This window comes from Ptychodera flava (assembly GCF_041260155.1).
Source record: "Ptychodera flava strain L36383 chromosome 3 unlocalized genomic scaffold, AS_Pfla_20210202 Scaffold_26__1_contigs__length_13983176_pilon, whole genome shotgun sequence".
In the NCBI taxonomy this organism is placed as follows: domain Eukaryota; kingdom Metazoa; phylum Hemichordata; class Enteropneusta; family Ptychoderidae; genus Ptychodera; species Ptychodera flava.
This window is the reverse complement of record NW_027248280.1, coordinates 7,036,095-7,054,128: the sequence shown is the minus strand read 5'-3', so window position 1 is coordinate 7,054,128 and position 18,034 is coordinate 7,036,095. Positions and strand designations below refer to the sequence as shown.

Below are 18,034 nucleotides of genomic sequence, written 5' to 3'. Positions count from 1 at the left end.
TTAATGAGAAAAGAGAGTTCATTCTTCATGAAAATTTATATTCTGAGTTCAATGTGACAGGAAGATGCAATTTGCTCCCTGCAATGGTACTTATCAACCAAATTCAGGGGTCTACCCCATAGTTCAAGGGCTATGGGGCAATTGCAAAAGAAATGTTTCATTCTCATCCACATTATATTACTAGACATTCGAACTTCTAATCCCATACTTCTCAGGAAAAACGTGAGTCAAAGTATGGATATATAGATGGACAGTTACACAGACTTATCGGTAATTCTCATTGAATGTTTGTGCTACAGTATCTTTATTAATCTTTTAAACTAGTACATTTGTTCTTCTCAACTTCCCCCTTAACAAAAAGCAAACACATGAGTGATCCACAATGCACAAATGGTGTACTGATGAAACAATCATGATTGTTAGGCAACAAAAAAAATTTACAGAGGCAGTATTGCATGCGGTCACCTGCAGATATCTAGTAGCACCCTTTACCATTAACAAAAATCGGGGCGACCTGTCTCTAAAAGTAGCTCGGCAAGCCACGTGCTTAAATTTCTTCTTGTGAGTTCCAAAAATACATCAAACTGTTTTGTGTTGTACCATCTGCCATTAAACTGCAGATAGTAACAGTACTTTTTTTTGCCAAGCAGCAATTCCTACATTGACATTAAAATATAAAATTAGACCTTTCTTGTTCATTCGCTCCTCTTTCATGTGTATTTTACTGAATGGGATGAAACATTCGTGACAAATGGTCGTTTGTGTTGAAAGAAAATTACAGTACATCTGTATACTTGCAATGCTTCATATAACAAAATAAGGCAATTTGCTCCCACGTCTAAGCATATGCTGTCCAATTCATATAAACAAGCATCTCAAGTCTGCCTTTTACACATCAGTTTTACCATGAGATGAGCTAGGAGGTCATTTTAGCACCGATCCCCTAGAAATAATCACCCTTCTCATCAAAACCAGGCTTTGAAAGCGCAGCCATATTAACTGAGGTCATCACCTATATTTGAGCATCCCAACCCATTATACAAGGACCTGCGGCCTGTCGCACTTGCCTAACTACATCTCTTATTGCGGCTTTTATAGTGAGAACAATTAACACTTAATCTATGCAACAATACGAAACAATTGGTAAGACAAAAAATGTTTTGGTCTCAAAGTCATTTGCACATGATTCTAAAGTGTCTAGTATGTAATTTTATTCCTAAACTACACAATTTCATAATAGACTCATAGAGAATGAAAGATGGTTTTTTTTCTGTAAAATTCAAATACATCATCTAATTTGTTGTGATATGATCCCAGTTTGTAAATGATAAAAAAATTCTCATGGGAGTCACTGTCCAAAAGGCAGAGTATCTACACGTTGTTATTTCCACTCATCCAATTAAAGCTCCTCAAACATGTTAGTCATGAGGATGTAGCGTTTTTCCATGACATTTCCCAACTGGTATAATACACCGACTGGACACGCCACGCCAGTGTCAATCATTTTGGTGATAAAAGATATGTTAACTTGCTATGAGTAATGGTGGTATGGACATAAATGTGGAAATACCGTCGCTGTCTGAAATCGAACTCGGATATGAATTCCTTCACAAATACAGTACAAATACGCACTTATTTTTTCCTGCTATGGATTACTGGGTATTTGTGGAAATGATGCATTGTTTGTCAGTGTGTGAACCTTATCACTATAGAACAGGGGCTTTTCTTTGGAAGATATCCTTTGAGTGGTTTACCCATGGTACCCACCTCACAGCTTTCTATCCAGGAGCAACATCACTGTGCCTACTTCCAAAGAGCAGTTATCAGCACATGCCTATCATTTTGAGAGTAAACCAACTGAAAATCAGTTTGTCTGTTGCTTGTAGGGACTAACTGTTGTATTGTGAATTACATTTACTTATCTTACATGTATATACCAAAACTTTGTGACTGAAAGAAGTGACTGGTCAGATTGTCTGAAAGTTTCATAAAGTAGTTCGTTGGGTTGAAAAACCAGCAGAGATGGTAGTGTTGCAGGAATCATGAGAATACCTCATGAATATAATGTATACGTTGTGATACATCACAAACTTAGGTTTATTTTGTGTTTGTACACTTGTCCGCTGATAAGCTCATATTTATCTGTACATGTACCGGTATACTCTTTTCAGCAAAACAACTACCAGTACTCTCACAAATGTGAATGAAATATCTCGCTCAAAGAAAACAGCTTGGTAAAAAAAATCAATATAAGTTTGACTTCAAAATGTTGAACAAAATGACTGAATATGGATCAAAATATAGTGCTTTGAGTATAATGCTGACAAAAAAGATAATGCACACATATATGTTCAATGCTATTTGATCTATATACAGTTTGTAGTGGCCTTCGTATTACACTTAATGACCTAGACCTATGACTTATAAGTGGATATGACCTCTTGTATACCTTGTAAACCATTGATTTGATCAAAAGCTACATCGTCTATAATCAATGGTAGTTGCAAAGACATTGAAAAAATCATGCTGTATACAAAATTTTCATTTCAGGCCAACTTTTTGAGCTTTGAAATTCTCTATGAAATGCCACTTAATCTTGATAATGATAAAAAAAGTCCAAATTGTAAATTCTGTGACCTATTTTAGCCTCATTGTTGAGTCATTTTACAAAAAAATGATTTTTATCTTTTTTGGCAAAAAAGAACGCTTTGATTGTTTTATGTGAGAACAGACTCTGTTGGTGAGATTTGGTTGTTTTCTATTGCAGACGAATAGCTGTCATTGTGACCAACGTTCACATAGTCTGTAGACTGACTGTTGTCACAGTTAGCAGCACAGTCTTCTTGATGCCGGCTGCTGTCTTCCTCTAAATTGTCATACTGTGATGCCACAGTCGTCACACTAAGTCGTGATTCACCAAGAGGTAGGTCATCAGACATGTCATCAGAAGATAGTCTCTTTGACAGCTCTTCAAGATTCGACCCTTGAGGAAATCTGCTTTGCCCGACATCTGTCTCTTGTGTAAATACCCTGTCTGTATCATAGGATGTGATGTTTTCATAGTAAGATGGCGACCGTCGTTCTACCAATCGCTCTGATTCAGAGTCACTTTGACTAGTCATTCTCTCAAGCCTCGAGTCTTGGTGACTCTCATACATTGCAAGGTCATCATGATGAGTGCTCATTTTTTCAGCCACACATTTCATCCTTTCATCACTTGCAGCATATGCAATATCAGTAGGACTTGGACTCTGCTCCTGACTGCTTCGACGGCCTGTCCTCCACCTCACAGGGGAGGGATTGCCCAGTGACCTCCTCGGAGATGAAGGAGGCTTTTCAGCCATCATTAGGCTACTTCCATTTGGGCTCCGAGGGCTTGAAGGTGAAACAGAACCGGACAGGACTATTGATCTGACAGGACTAGATGGGCTTCTTGGCGTTCGAGGGCTAGCAGAACTGGAGGTGCTTCTGGAGCTCACTGAGCTTGAACTACCACTTTTGTAACTTATCTCCAGTGTTGTTGGGAAGCTGTATGATGCACTGCTGATGACGGATGAAGGGGACAATATGCTTGTTGTGTCCTGGTGCCGTTCATCAAAAGTAAAGACACTTGAAGTACTGCTCTTGGTGAACGATCCTGAACCACGCAGGTACGGCGGACTTGGCAGTGGTGGAGAGTTTTCAACTCCGGCGATGTGGGACTTGGTGACGACATGGTTGGAGATGTTGGCGAGAGGGATGGAGATAGATTACAACTCAGTGGAAAGGGCGGGATTCTCAGAGGACTGGATAGCGTTGTACTCTGGGTGCTTGGAGTGTCCTCCTCGGTGAACATTGGTCCCGCACTACGAGGCGATTGAGCTTGTTCTGAGTCATGTTCAAAAATTCTTGGCTGAGAGAGATTGATGCTAAGACATTCTTCTGACTGAAAAGTGGCTCATCTACGCTTTCAACTGACATCTCTGCAAGACTTGTTTGTGTGAGAAAGTTCTGGTGGTCCACCTGCACTGTCTTTGAATCTGGGGATTCCATTGAACACATGATAACCCTGGATCTTCCCTTTCGCTAACACATGACTCTGACCTATTGGTTTGATCAGATGACTCCAGTAAATAGGTCTCTGAAGGTTTCTCCTGAAAAGTTCTCACACCCACCGGTCTCTCTTGCACATTCTTATCTTCTGTGAAGGTTAAATTATCTTCAATTGATATAGGACCCTCAGATGCCTGAGCACCATTTGGCTGCTCTACCGAAACTGTTACGTATGTAGGAGACAAATTTGATCCCCCGGTCTTGTCAGAGTCTAAGGCAATACTTGCATTGGTTGGGTTAGACATAGATGGCACATAGCTCTCCAAGAAAACTGGGCTAACACGGTCAGGCTGAGGACTTGGCATGCCATCATCACTATTTGAAAGAGCTGGACTGACGGATCCCTGTCGTAGGTATTTCTCCCTCATTGAATCAAATTGTGACATAACAGTTTCCAAATTGAACGAGTTGTCAGTGGCAGTTGGTGTCTTGACTAACTCTTCATCATTGCTCTGATCAAAGTTGCGCAGTGAAATATTTGATTCCAAAGTATTGTACGGTGTGAGCCGAAAATTGTCTTCCGTAGCAAGGGCTACTCTTTCCTGGTCTGGTAACCTAATTATACGATGCCCAGGGACATATGGAGGAATACGCACATTTAAAGTGACAGTTTCATGGCTGGGTTCTGTTTTTGTTATAACAGGCACTTTTTGTTCATTGTCTCCGGAGTTACTATCATCTATGTTTTTTGAGTTCCTTTTCTGCTGGCTTTCAGAGTCAAGTTCTGTTGTTGACAGCAGCTCCACTGTCACACTAATTCTGTTCTTAGAAGACTCTTTGGGTTGTCTTGATTTGGATCTAGATGTTTCCTCGACTTCTACCGCTGATACCCTGTGTCTCTCACTTTTAGATTCAGGACTGTTTGATGACTGAGAAGACCTAGATGAACGATTGCTGTTGGTTGGAGATTGGTCAGACAACCTTTTACTCCTTGGCAGTGCTTGAGTGCTTCCGTCAAGCCATAATCCATTTCTATTCCTCTCCTTTGATGGGGAGCCACTCTTCCCACTCATTGCTAGGTAATCAACATCACGGACGATCATTCCGGAACGGATAGGAGTATCAGAGTGCCTCATGCGCTTCTTCCTCAACTCCACACCTCCAAGCGCGAATTCCACATCAATGTCAACAGGTGGATTCTCTGAATGAGATCGCTGACGCTGTGGGACCCTGGGCCTCCTCGCTGGCTTTGCAAACATGCTTTCAGGAGGAGTAGCCATGGCATTTGTTGCCATGGCAGCTAGTGCACTGTCTCCTTCAAAAAATGAATTGTGGGATGTTGCCTTTGGCAGAGAGCTCTCAGATCCTCTTCTCGGAGAAACATCAGCTTCTGGAAAGAAAAGAGATATACGTTTCATACAAGATAAATTACGCTTTTCTGGAACTAAAGAATGTAATTGTGACATCAAATATACACTTCACAACCTCCAAGAGCCCCCTTCACTTGGACACAGTAGGTTTGATTATATTTACTATGCAAGTCAAACTCTGGCATGTATTAGAAGCTCCTCAAAATTGTTCTCCATGTCATTAAATTTGATACCTCTCATGGCCAGACTTAGGCCTTAAATGTAAAAGAAAATGGAAAATGTTCAGAAAAGAAATGTAAAGAGACCTTGGAAGAATAGAGAGTTGGCTCCATCGGACGTGTCGCTGCCAGACACAAGTGATTCTGCACTGCGGACTGATCGCAAGCTGTTCTTCTTCTCAGTGATACTGACATCCTTCTCTGGCTGAACACTGGATTTCCGTTGTAGTTTGCGCTTACTGTCCACACCAGGTCTTGATCGAAATAGTGCCTTCCAGCCGCTTGGTGATTTCTTGCTTTTCCCAGCTAAGTGCTTCTTTCTGTTGTGGAAGGTGCAAAACGATAGCATCTCAATGGCATGCAGAAAAAAGGCTACATTAAATAATGCATGTATGTACAAGAATATATCTTTTGTTGAGTTGGCATCACATGGGTAGCCAGATATATTCATCAGTTATATTCAATCTTCATGTATGCAATGACACAGACAAAAATGAAAACATGCAGAAATGGATGGCAGATGATGTAATGGAGTGGGGTAGGAGGATTACGGCATAGAGTGTGTGTATAGTGGGGGGAGAGAGAGAGAGAGAGAGAGGGAGGGAGAGAGAGAGAGAGAGAGAGAGAGAGAGAAAAGAGAGAGAGAGAGAGAGAGAGAGAGGGAGAGAGAGAGAGAGAGAGAGAGAGAACATGGTAGTGAATTCCTTGATCCTCACCTGTCAAATGGTAGGTCAATGACAGTATGATATTGCTTTGGAAGTGCAGCAGGACCCCCACCAACTTCAATGAACTTCTGTCTGTCAGTCACTGGTATTTCTTGCACCGACTGAACACCGCTACGAGCCCTTGCTTCTTCTAAGGACAACAACTTTGTGGGCGTTGACAGAATGAGCGACTTTGGACGGGCTCTTCTGATTCCTGGAGTCGACAATCCTGGTAAGGTATATATAGCGAAGCAAATCTTAAGATGACATGTTTCCCTCAAAACTTGATGGTTTGCCATGTAGTAAGTGCATTTTTCATCATACATGAAAGGTTCCAAACTATGTATACTGAATGCCTATCTCCAAGCCATCCTTTAGGACAATGGCAAAAGTATAACAATTAGATAGCACAGGTTTCAGAATAACAAAGAGAGGGTAATGTAGGTCACACCAACTGTAAATAACCTTGAAGTGATATTAGTACTCTGTCATACTGTACAAAGATGGACGCAAATCAACAATAATAACAACTTCAGAAAAGAACAAACTTTCTGTATTAATCATTTAAAGGTTTGCTATGCAGATAATTCCACAGTGTATCTGTCCATATCTGTTTAACCCTTTGAACCCGGCTCGGACAGAAATGTCCGATGACGTCATAGAGTACCAGGGAGTCAGGGTGCAAAGTTTTAACAATAACAGCATCAACTTCATCATTTGTCTATTAAGGGTATTTTTGAATACAGCGAGCCATTTAAGTCATTCAACTATCCTTGTTATAAATCTGATTGCCCTAAATATTTTACACTACCTGAAATGTCTTTTTTCTCATTGTTCGCCAGCTGGGATTGTACTTTGTCACTAAATATCATATGCACATTCCGTATGAGGTATTCCACTACGATGGACTGGACACGGATCTCCATGAACGCAGCAAGACCAGTCTCAATCTCACGTGACCTGAAATGCGATGGGATTAAAAGTAGTGAGTGTCCACATGTGGATTTGACCAACAGGTGCCTTTGTAACAACAACAATGGTTTGACATCACCAGTGACCTATGGTGAAATGTAACACATATTTTCAATGGTTAGCACTGGTTCACATTAAAATATCCCTCTTTGATGTTTTAGATGAATTTCTCTCATTGAACACACAAATCATACATTTCCCTGCTTTATTTTTCTATTGATCAATGTCAGTGAAAAAATAATTTTGTTATGTAGAAAAATGTGCCATACAAGTAATACTTAATGGACTACTTTTGAAAAAAAAAGGCATCGTACAACCTTTGCTGAAAGATGGCTCCCTCATGCACTTCTTGATGCATAATTGGTCAGTAAATCCTGGTTTATGCTCTTAATAACATAATTTGGGGGCATGGAAATTATTTCAAAAAACCCTAAAAAGATGGCTCTTTTCAAATTACTTGAGGCTGGTTTGATTGTTGCAATTAAAATAAGGGCCGTCAAATACTAATCAAGAAGACAATGAGAGTGCAATCTTTAATTGGTATTTTCATGCTGAACCTATTACTTGGAAGAGACCCATTAAACCATCTATTTCTAAATTGAGAAATGTTGGTAGTAAGTTTGGACAAGATATTTAAGCAATAGAGTAAGTGATTAGTTTGAAGAATGAAACAATTTACTACAACCTTATGCTGGCAAAATTGAGAAATATGCTAGCTTTTCAGGGATAACTGGTGACTGCCATATCAGGAAATGAATTGGGTGACACCAGGATATCTGTGCCTCTAATAGTTAACCATTGCCAAATCACTTTTCAAAGTAATACGCAGTATAGGTGTTGGAAAATTCTTTGTCTACACTAAGTATAGATGGCTCTACTGGCTTATGCAACAGTCCATCCTGTGTGTAGTGGTCATTCATGATACCTAAAAAACTGTCTACTCTACAGAAGCAGGTAGGGGCATGCGAAACATTACTTTCGGGGGTAAGCTGGTGCAACCCTTGTGACAGTGAATATTAGAACAGAATCCTGCAATAGCACACAAGATTATCCTAATTTTGGTCAAATATCATGCTACTTCTTTATCAAACTACATTCGAATTAGCCAACAATCAAAATGATAGACTTTCAATATCATTCACAATGTAACTCAGTCAAAAATGTTGACCACTATACAAATGTAGCGGTTCCACATTAGAGCAATTGCAGGTCGCGACTGACCACAGAAGAGAGCTTGCTGCCTTGAGGAGTCTTTAACTTGTAAACAGTAAAAGGTGTACCAGAAGGCAACCACTCTGAAGAGGTCACTACTATGTAAAGTTAACCACTACGACAGGATTAACATCATTATATTCAAAATCATTACATTAATTATATACAAACTACGTACTATATATCAGTTACCATAATTACAGAACTAGTAAGGTTCTAAAAAGACACTTTACGCTAAAATACAACAAATATCAGAATACAAAATATACAGCAGTACTACTTCTAGCTGACACTTTCCACCATATCTAAATGTATATATAGTGCTTTTCTAAACCTAACTGAATTCACATACTTGCTTTTCTTAAATGCCATACTAGCAGTCTCTATCTGTCTGGATCTGAAAGAAAAGAAAACAGTCAGGGTATTTAGTCACAGCCACGGCATGTGACCGTCACATGCCAGTGATGCTCCCCATTATTGGTCGTCTCAAATAGTGAGATGACCGGAATGCATGGAACAGACCACCATGCTAGCATGAATCTGCTGCCCTCTTGTGGTCGTTTGATGAAGTGACAATTCACGTGGTTGGTCAGTGGTGGATAGTAGCTTGATAGGTGAAACGTCCAGGAATTTGCATCTTTCATGAGTGGAAAATAATGCATGCTGAGTGCAGGTAGGTGAGTTGGGTTGGATAGAACGGAGCACAAGGGTTGTTGTATGCCATGGCACGGTGGGGTAGGATTTTCAAATCATGTTAAAATTCTGCGTTGTCAGTCAGGCGTTTAAAAAAGAGATTCTGTTAATTTTGTGTTAACACAAGGTTTGAGGGATTTCTCATGGAAATTCCATCAGGCATTTTTGAAGGTCACTGGAAGCTCCATTTTTAATTCTCCAAATACGTTGCATACACTTGGTGCTGACTGACAAAGCAGAGTTGTTGGGGCAAAACAAAATTACAAAGCAACTGCTGCTGTAAAGCTGCTTGTGCAGTGCTAAGTGATCTAAATATGATCAGCATGCATGCATCCATGCGCAGTGTATCACTGTGGATACGATACTGATATGTAGTAGCTCGGAAGGTTACATTTGATTGGTAGACTGTCATTATTAACAGAAACTTAAGGAATCTGAGGTTATGTCATTATTAACAGAAACTTAAGGAGCCTGAAGCTAAGGCTATGTCATTTTTAAATAGAAACTTAAGCAGCCTATGTCATTATTGACAGAAACTTAAGGTGCCTAAAGACAGGGCTGTGAGAAGCTGATTGGTTGTTTGGAAATGATTTAAAAAGACAATGAGTTTCAGTCGACCAATTGCCTAAACGCTTCCGAGATGCTGCACATAAGCCCTGAAAATGCGAGTTTTTCCAGAAACATTCTCACACTTAGTGCTGCTGCTGCAAATTAAAATATGGTTTAATCTTAGCAAAAATAAATTAAAGTGCTAACTGTTGTGAAAACGGTAAAACCTGTCAAAACCAAACTGAGCTTATTGGAAGGATCTCTTTTAGTTCTTTTTTTTTTGGACTCCTAATTTAAGACGGGATGTGTAATTTACATACTGGTGGAGTGAGGTCCCTAAGAATACTAGGAACAATTCACAGTTGGTTTTGGCAGGTTTTATAGTTGATTTACACAACAGAGTAGGAAGGAAAGTACAAGAACACGCAATACTTACATATCATCTTTACCAATATACAATTAACCCTTTCCTTTAAGGGGTACAGTTTGCACCAACCTGACTGAATTTATAGTCAAAATGTTGCTAAATTCAGGATGAGCTTCCACATCGAACTATCTTTCACAAGCTCAGTCTGATGTGATATATGACACGCTTACTTGCTATCTGAATACGGATCGTTGTTTTTGAAAAATGTAATTGAATACTGGAAGGTGTTTAACATCAATAGAGCCATTTGACATATTCAGTTTGGTAAGGAAAGGGTCAATTGTAACAGACAAAACACATTAGGTTAATGCAGGTATACGGTTAACATATTTGAAAGCAATACACTCCAATCTATAACACCCTCTGTGATTTTTTCCCCGAGGACAGCACATGGAACCTCTTAATGGCTTTTTTGCCCCAAAAATGTATTTACTTAATAAAACATAAACCTTTCCTTAACCCAAAGACACAAGTGTGCTTGCTGTTACTATCTGAGAGACAGACAACACAATGTTGGAAGTTGGTATTTTCATTAGTTTATGCAAAGGCTACTTGTATCTATATATTCTACATTAAAGTTAGCAAGTTACTGAAAATATTTTCACCACGTAAAAGCACAATTCTAAGATATCATGGGCAGAGGTGTAGACCACTGCTTATTTATTAGAAAGGAATATTTCTAAGACTGGATGTGAGGACTGATGTAACTATTTTTGACAGCATCCAATCTTTGTCAGTGTTATTTATGATAACTAACAGAGCTTCATCAAAACATTTTGTATGCAAGTACTGGATCTACTTACAACTCCACTGAAAGCCAAAGTGAAATGCTGTCTGTGATTTGACTTTGGCTTTCAACTCCAGAGTCTGAAAAACCTCGCACAATACCAGTCTCACATTTCATCTCAATGAGGATGCATTGGGAATACTTTTGGAGCAAAGGCAACTTGAAATAAACAAAGTCATCAGATCAAGATCTGAGACAGACAATTCAGTGGCTGGTGATGAACTTGTCGAATGCAAAGTGTGTCTATAGTGAAATTCGGTCAAGCTCTATTACTCATGTTGTGAGACAGGCTCATTGTACAGGTATGTTTGGCATAAATGATAAACTTGGCTATCAAGACACATTTCAAAGTCAGAGACTCATTTCCTGATGGCAGTAAACCAGAATAGGGTAAGTCTGTCTAGCCAGAAAGCTGGTCAGTTGACTGCACAGACTAAATTCACCTCTTTTGTATCAACAACAGCTGAAAGTCAACAGATCTTTGTGTTCTCAGCAAAACTAAATGTAGTAACTGTGTACAAATTATTTACAATCGAGTTCATTTTACACTTGAATTGTGCCAATTACTTGTTCACAGATTCTGTCATGTCATGACAAAGGAATTAGAACGATTGGTACGGCAACAAAAGCACTTTCAAGTAGACGTCCAGCTGTTGTTCACGTTCAATCAAGTCTGTGCCATTCAACAATCAGCTTTCTGGCTGTAAAGACTTATCCAATGTTGGTTTATAATAAGTATTAAGTGATTTAGGGACAGAGATCTACGTTCTGATTTTGTACAGACAACATGCTTGTCTCATGCCATAAGTTGTTGAGCTTGACTGACATGTACTGCAGATAGGAGTGACAAACGTGCTTTTGTACTTGTAAAGGGACCACCAACTAGTGAATGGGGATGGATGAGACTTCGCAACTTGATTCTAGACAGGTATCATCAATGCTCTGCCTGTTTGACATGCGACTTAAAAATTAAGTTTTTGTTCATCAAGCGCCCTCACCTGAGTAAGTTGGGAGCCCAAACAATGGCCAAGTTCTTGGAATGCATTCCAGTTTGGTCCTGGCGGGTTGACATCTTGGACAGATGTTTCATTAAGTACTCCACCGTTCTGTAATGCGGGGGAGGCAGCTGCTGGATGACGTCTGTGATCTTCAGGAGACGATCTTCGTCCACCGCGATGGCTTCAGCAAACTTATCGTACAGTTGATAGGTGAGTAAGGGATTGGGAAGCTCACTGAAATGCAAAGGAAATTGTATTACATTATTTTAGAGGCCATTGTACAGAAATTGTATCTGGTCATTTTGCGGCCACTGTAAAGACATTGAATCAGGTTATTTTCATAATAAACATGCAAGCAATTCAGGAATCCTTCTTGCCTTCTTATGTGATACAAATTGATATTTTTCACGTCCTGAATGGACCTTTTACTTAAAGGTCCACGGTCACCGTAAATTTGCATATTCCATATATGGTAAAGGGGCTGAGCTTGCGTTCTACCCCGTACCGTACTGTAGCTGTCGGTCCTCCATATTTGATACGTCAATGGACATGCAGACGACGCTGCTACATGTAAGTATGCCATGGCTGGTAGTGTGGGGGCGCCCTTTTTAAAAAGTGGCCACCCGTGTAAAATCTGTGATTGGCTATTAAAAAACAGGTGACCGAATACCTTTTAGTTTAACCTATTCACCCCAAATTCCATGTAAATTGGTATACTATCACCAATGATACAGTTGTAACTATGAGTTTGTTTTCAGATCATGAAACAAAATGTGCATGTGCACAAACAAGAAGCAGCTGTCAGAAGAAACTTGTCGTGCCACATCACAACTGTACACAACATCATCTGATATCAGTCACCATCACACTTGATACAAACTTGTTCTTCACAATATCATTATCTTTACTTTGGTGAATTTACTAAAATGCACATCTATAGAACTCACTCAAAATTTGCACAAGGCAGGCTTGAATAAATTTAAGCATATGAGTTATGGCTACCAGATTTGAAAACAGCAATGACATCATGACTATTGAATTCAAAACGTATTGTCAGCAATGACATCATGACTATTGAATTCAAAACGTATTGTATTTTGAAAATATCACATCATGGCCCATGGGAAATGTGGTCCTAGCTCAGTAGGCCCATTTCCAGACACTGTTAGCAAAACTACAAGAACACGTTTAATATAATTAAATTCTGACACAACTTACCGAAAGTATAATTTCAGGACAGAGCTAACACTGTGGATGTCGTTGATATAATCTGCCATGTCAGGGTCATTCTCACTGTCAAATTCTTGACGCAGCCTCTGAATATTTGATGCAACGCCTGACAACCTGTAAATGCCGTCTACGATACCATGCGTCTCGATGAAATCTGTGCAGATTTTCAACACCGGGGGTACTGCAGAAGGAGGAGGAGTCATTGTTATGAGAATGTAAAAAATTCCAAATTTTACCATTAAAATAGCATACAGGGATAAATTCCACTCACGAGACAGAATACATGCGAGTACTGGTACTTGTTTGAGGGGCCCTTTAAAAGTGAACAAATACAAACATACCCCTTAGGTCAATGTTGAATTGCACTACAGTTAATGCAAGTATTCTTCAGTCTTGCAGCAACTTTTACGGTGTTGCTATACATGTCTTTGTGTGAAATCATGTACCTGTGAATTGTTAAAAACTTTCTTCCCTTGTAAACAGTGACATTGCTTCTTCTTAATACATCACTAACCAAACACAGACCATTACATGGCTTATCACTTACTACAGTAAAAATTATCATTTTTGCTTTAGTTGAAACAACTATCTTTTCTTTGATGTACAGAACATTTATCTTCTTTCAATGTAATAACCAGAAAGACGATTCAGTATTTTTCCCTGCAGAGATCAATTCTCCTTCTGGGTTTATCCGACAAAGTACAGTGGCTAGCAACTTTGTAACAATTTTGGTGCAGCTATATTCTATGTAAAAGCCCAAATGAAATAGGGAATAAAACTATTGAAATGCATTGATTGTCAAGGCTGGGCACATGTTGAGGAGAAACACAAAATGATAAGAACATGATGAGGGGGCAGACATTGTGTGGTAATATCTAAAGATTTGTACTTACTGTCATGTTCCGAGTTCATTAAATGTTCACCTAAGTCACATCCATACACTCTCTCCCTCAGAATGCCGCTCTGTTTGAGCCGTCTCTTGGCCGGTCTGGCCAGCATGAATGACCTCAAGAACGTGATCAGCTTTCCGTGCTTCCGAAGAACTGTGAGACGGGAAATCAAAACTGACTTGTCATTTTTTCTATGAATTGCTGTCTTCCTATGAAAAAAATTCTCATGAGATTCCTGGCATGTGACTGCAGTATTTTAGAGTCTGCTTGGTGGTGTGCAAAAGTGAAATGAACCTTTCCCAATATGCTTTGTTGACAATCAAGCTCACACCGGTGCTTGTCAAGTAAATGTTAGTTTCGCTGTGTGACAGAAGCTGGACTCTTTCTGTCTGAGTTTCCATGCATTTACGCTCTTCTATGCTATTCGCAGCAGACAGATTCTCGTCGCTTGCCCCAAGCTTTTGCGAAAACCAGGCCTTGTGCTGGTAATGAGGCAGCCCCATATATACCAACCAATCTTTTGTCAGGCGGTGTTAGTAAGTGAAAGCTTAGGCGATCTACGGCTAAGCAGGCACCAGTATGAATTGAAACACCAAAGTTAGGCAGTCCCTAGAAATGTCCCTTGCAATATTCCTATCTCATGAGGAAGATGTTCACAAATTTTCTTAATTTTGAGATATGCATGTATGGTAGATGAAGTGTGTTATCAATACCCACACTACTTGTAACATCTCATTACTTCAGGAAACATCGAGACGTAATGATAATACAGGGAGACTGGATAGATAACACACACCGTGTACAACATACCGATACATTGTAAAATCCTATTTGTAGATTTTGTGTGGAGATAGACACATTGCAAGGGAAAACATTTGACCTATCAACTTCAATGTCCTAGTCATTCTGGTACTTGCTGTGATATTTCTAATGGATTAATCTTCCTGTAGCATTTGTAATTCAACACTTGTAAAATACCACTGATTCAGAACCTGATGGGTATGACGGTGCACAGGAAAAGAGCTGTACATGTTAGGGGGAGGGGGGAATGGTAGAATAGATGATATATCTTGCTCTTCTGAGTGGCTATTTGAGTTCAAAGAGAACCCTGTTGCTCATATACGATACGGTGTGAGTACACTCAACAGCTGATCAGAATGTTTACAATCACAGGTTGCTATGGGAACAAGAGTAAGATGGGAAGATTATCCAAATTAAATACAGACAGACAAAGACAAATTGCTCTTGTTTTACTCCACATTGCTTTCTAACATTCAACCTTACTTGACTCATTACTGGTTGTACATTATTATGCATTTCATCTCAGGATGATGTTTTGTCAGAAGAAATATTTGTAAGACCTTGCAAATGCCATTCTCAGTTGATTAAATGCATGTTCTCCGTTTCATTTTATACATGGCAATATATTCATGTACTTTTGTGTGTATCTCATGAATGCAGCTGTATTATTGAAATCGGCACAGCTCTAGTCCTGATTCTACGGCGTGATTTCCTACAGTGTATGTGCATAGCGCTTGCGTCGTTTTCAACTTATGCCTGGAATATGATAGCGGTGATCTGATGACCAAACCTCTTGTATTCAGCTGATTTGGGTTTGTAAATTTCAAACTGCCTGCATGAATTTTTACAAGCAAATGAGAAAACATGAGAAAACTCGGAAAAAACACAACAAAACAACATTTGTAATCATTACGAGACTGCCAACTTGCATTTTGCAATACAAGTTCCTGTGTAAATGTTCTGCATTGTCTATGAAGAGAAATGGGGCCCCCTAGTTAGACAATTTTTTTGTGTTATGGAAATACATTATCAAAGGATAGATACTATCTGGTACTATACACACTATTGGAGTTTTGCACTATTGGAGTTCTGAAATGGTGAGTGAAAAGTGTTGTTGTCTTTTTTGTTTCATCTGTAGCATGTTAATGCAGATGCAGGGGGAGGGGGGGTTGGAGGAGGGAGACCTACATGGGAAGAAAGGAGGCACAATGTAACGGAACAGTGTTGTTTTGTTGTTAGTAGACAAGCCTGCTTGAGCTGGCAGAAAACGTCAACTAAGCCATTGTCAGTACACGTTGGCATCACTGGCACGCATCATACCTGCATTATTGTCTGTTGCCACGGGGAGAGAGAGAGATGGAGAGAGAAAAACAAAAGAGATGAGAGTAAGAGAGGAAAAAAGAAAGACAGGGAAGAGAGACAACGTGAGGCAGGGTAAAATGTTTGGGCTGAATCTGGAACAGAGCTGTAATAGAGAAAGAGAGCGGTGACCACTGTTATGTAGCCAGTGATGTAGTTTTTAGTGAATACCTTTCACACCCCGTAAACCTCTTCCCATACCAGTATAGTGGTTAATTGCGAGACATTATTCATTAATTGTACACAGAGAATCAGACAGAGCATCCCCTTACAGTATGACAGCTATCGATTCCCATCACCTATTCCCCATTGAGCACTTGGTAGTGTGGTTTTAACCTTGTACTACTGTGACTGCCGTTTTGAAAAACAAATCTGATAAAAAAATTTCCCCCTCTTTTTACATATGTGTGTATGACACTGTCTGCATGTATAGGTGAACAAATACTAGTAATACAGTGTTCTCCCCAGAGCTATTATAGAGTGGTGGCCGCCACTCTATAATTTTGGTAAACAATAGAAACTCATTACCATAACAATTACATTTATTGTTATGCAAATTAGCCGCCACTCTATCAGGAAATCCTGGGGAGATCACTGTAATGATATCACTATTTTATTGAACGAAAAGTGAATGGTTATTCCGCTGGTCTTACGGACTTCACCATACTACTACATTTAACCAATGTTAAGATAGCCTGCCAATCAACAGAAGGGCTGGCCCCGTTGATGCAATAGACTGCTAAATTTGTAGGTAGGAACAAAAACATGAAGGGGTCCTTGATGGACCAATGAATGAACCAATGAATTGTTTCAGGAAACAAAAAGCCGAGAAGGAATCAGAATTGCAATTAGATAACACAGTTAAAGTCAAGAAATTGCTGTATCATTGGTTAAGCTAAATAAACTGTTGGAGCGGTCCCTCAGTGGACATGATGATTCTTACCTGGTTTAGGCATTTTAGGCATGTTTGATATGACAGCTGTGGGCACCTTGCCACCAATCACTTGCACACACTGACTTGGAAAGAACCCCACTTCAAAACCCTTCTTTCCCCTCCACCAATTGGTATCTTCCACTGGAGGCATGTCAATCACAGACACAAACTCACCAACCTGAGGAGGCACAGATGTGCAGTACATGAATGGAAAAACATCTTTATGGGAAAAAACAGCATGAAGGGTAATAAGGAAAAACGATTTTTATGTCCTTTTTTTGACTCACTACAGAAAGCAAACTGTCTTGCTTGTATTAAAAAGAGCAAGACAGCATGATCTTCGTCATTATCAAGTGATGGCAGCTTGTACGCTATCCTGGCCTACAGTACATCTCCTATCCACATACACATGGATGTGTACATCAAGAATGAATGGATGTCTGCAGCCCTCATTCATTGTGAACTCTCATATGCGTACGAATTGCCATATGTACTGATAATTCCATGAGGGAAATATATCAGATCAAACAAATGATGTATTGCATCAGACACACGTTTACATTCTTACCTCCAATGAGAGTTCATCACTGGCCTGGGCAACGTATCTCTTGACTACGTGAGCTGCAGCTACAGCAGGGATGTTGATGGCAGACTCATCCGACACGATCAAATGGTTGCCATGGTTATCGAGCTGCGAAGAGGAAAGATGCTTTGATGAAATTAGAATGAACAAATATACATGCAGCTGCTTTGCTTCGGCAGCCGTGTAGCAAACCATTTTAATTACAAGCACAACAATTTGTGACCTCAGTATTACTTTGTGGTCAAGTTCCATCATCTGATCAGGTGTCATTATCA

The 18,034-nt window shown here is 39.7% G+C and overlaps 1 protein-coding gene across 4 annotated transcripts in view; it reads right to left on the bottom strand.

Moving 5' to 3' along the window:
• Window positions 1–264: 264 nt before the first annotated feature.
• LOC139125818 (rho GTPase-activating protein 32-like) overlaps window positions 265–18,034 on the bottom strand; it is a 51,849-nt gene continuing 34,079 nt past the window's right edge. For 3 of the 4 annotated variants that reach the window (XM_070691922.1, XM_070691919.1, XM_070691921.1), the window contains 10 exons: window positions 17,745–17,867; window positions 17,186–17,354; window positions 14,086–14,235; window positions 13,181–13,373; window positions 11,963–12,196; window positions 8,861–8,905; window positions 7,136–7,284; window positions 6,337–6,553; window positions 5,708–5,940; window positions 265–5,422 (listed from right to left, as the gene is read on the bottom strand). In XM_070691922.1, coding sequence (XP_070548023.1) covers window positions 3,942–5,422; window positions 5,708–5,940; window positions 6,337–6,553; window positions 7,136–7,284; window positions 8,861–8,905; window positions 11,963–12,196; window positions 13,181–13,373; window positions 14,086–14,235; window positions 17,186–17,354; window positions 17,745–17,867 — 2,994 coding nt within the window. In that variant the 3' untranslated portion in view covers window positions 265–3,941. The remainder of the gene's footprint in view (window positions 5,423–5,707; window positions 5,941–6,336; window positions 6,554–7,135; window positions 7,285–8,860; window positions 8,906–11,962; window positions 12,197–13,180; window positions 13,374–14,085; window positions 14,236–17,185; window positions 17,355–17,744; window positions 17,868–18,034) is intronic. The other variant, XM_070691920.1, reaches the window with a different exon arrangement.